This window comes from Lagopus leucura, unplaced genomic scaffold (genome assembly GCF_019238085.1).
Source record: "Lagopus leucura isolate 7727_CA_CO unplaced genomic scaffold, USGS_WTPT01 Super-Scaffold_100002, whole genome shotgun sequence".
Lineage (NCBI taxonomy): Eukaryota > Metazoa > Chordata > Aves > Galliformes > Phasianidae > Lagopus > Lagopus leucura.
In genome coordinates this window covers 22,668,411-22,669,824 of record NW_024962263.1, presented here as the reverse complement: position 1 = coordinate 22,669,824, position 1,414 = coordinate 22,668,411, and the positions used below count along the sequence as shown (strand labels likewise).

At 34.4% G+C, this 1,414-nt stretch overlaps 1 protein-coding gene across 3 annotated transcripts in view; it reads right to left on the bottom strand.

The window, feature by feature from the left end:
• The window catches only part of SEMA5A (semaphorin 5A), a 314,328-nt gene that overhangs the window by 113,978 nt on the left and 198,936 nt on the right, over window positions 1-1,414 (bottom strand). For all 3 annotated transcript variants that reach the window (XM_042869442.1, XM_042869444.1, XM_042869443.1), the window contains exon 11: window positions 118-322. In XM_042869442.1, the coding sequence (XP_042725376.1) occupies window positions 118-322 (205 nt within the window). The remainder of the gene's footprint in view (window positions 1-117; window positions 323-1,414) is intronic.

The following is a 1,414-nucleotide window of genomic DNA, read 5'->3' as shown; positions in this document are numbered from 1 at the left end:
ACACGAAACCACCAACCTATTCAAGGTGCTATACATATTCCAAAACTGATTCGCAGACCATTAAAACTTCAGAGACCTCAAACTTCTGCAGTTGTTACAGTAACACAAAGTTCATACCTGTGGCAAGATAAATGATATGGAAGAGCATGTCCTTGCCCTGCACAACATCCACAACCACATGAGAAAATCGGCTGTTGTCTTCCATGAAGTACGGAATTGGAATTACTGGTTGGACGACCTCATGCATTAAGAAGAATTTTTGAGCATCCTGAAGATTTCTCTCAGTCAGGTTCACATACAAACCCTGGTCCATGGTGCCACACTGAAAACACAAAATAACATTACCATATGCCTCAGCAGAATCAAAACTCTCCAAATTACAGCACAAGAACATAAATACTAAAACTGTATCACAGATATACTTTGTAATTCCACATTAAAGTAATTTTCTGGTGTTGATCAGTGTGTCCATACAATGGCTGAGGAAGCTCCACCTCCCTGAGACAGTACTAAGGGTATTCCCTAAATCCAAACAAGATGAAAGGGCATCAGAATGAGCACAGGTGGGCTGTAGTAATATTTGGTTCTAACTTATATTCACAGAGAAGGAAAGAGAAAAGCTGTCATCAAAAATTTCAGACTATTTTTCTTTATAATTTACACAGACACAATGCTAAAAGCATTACAAATTTTCGTATGAAATCCCATGGCCTACCACAGGCAGTCTGATAGAAATCCCAACACACAGCTTTATGTACAGTTCTATAAACTTCTTCAGACTCTGCATTTAGCCAAAAATGGACCATGCAGAGCTCTCACTATAAATCAAACTACAAATGTTATCCTTTGCCAAGATACTTTTTCTTTGAAATTGATCACATATGTCAAGAACCTGTACTAATTTTTGAGTGCAGAGAAAAAGTCCAAGCATAAATAAGCAAAGCAAAGTAAGCAATAATTGATTTTAACATCTTTCTGTTTAGGTCTTCAGTTAACTGAGGACAGGAGATAGATGCTCAGCCCATGTGAGTATGCAAACATTTCCATGTTCATTTAAATATTATTGCATCAGAAAAGTAAAACATTACTTCAGTATATTTATCAAATATTGATGTGAAAGAGATACTCTAGTCATATCTTTTACTCTGTTCTACTATGTCATAAATGGTACTATGAATTGCAGCATGAACTAAATAAAACTGTCTGCAAAATTCTACCAGTTATTTTTTTATCATTGACATGTTATCAATCTGAAATTAAGCAATCACTCCAAATACACAACCTAAAAAAAACAAAACAAAACAATTTCAATCAGTAATTCCTTAATGAGAAAACCTATGATGAGGCAAGACAGTTAACCAACAGGAAAAAATAATCTTTTTTTTTTTTTTTTTTTTTTTTTTTTTTTTTTTTG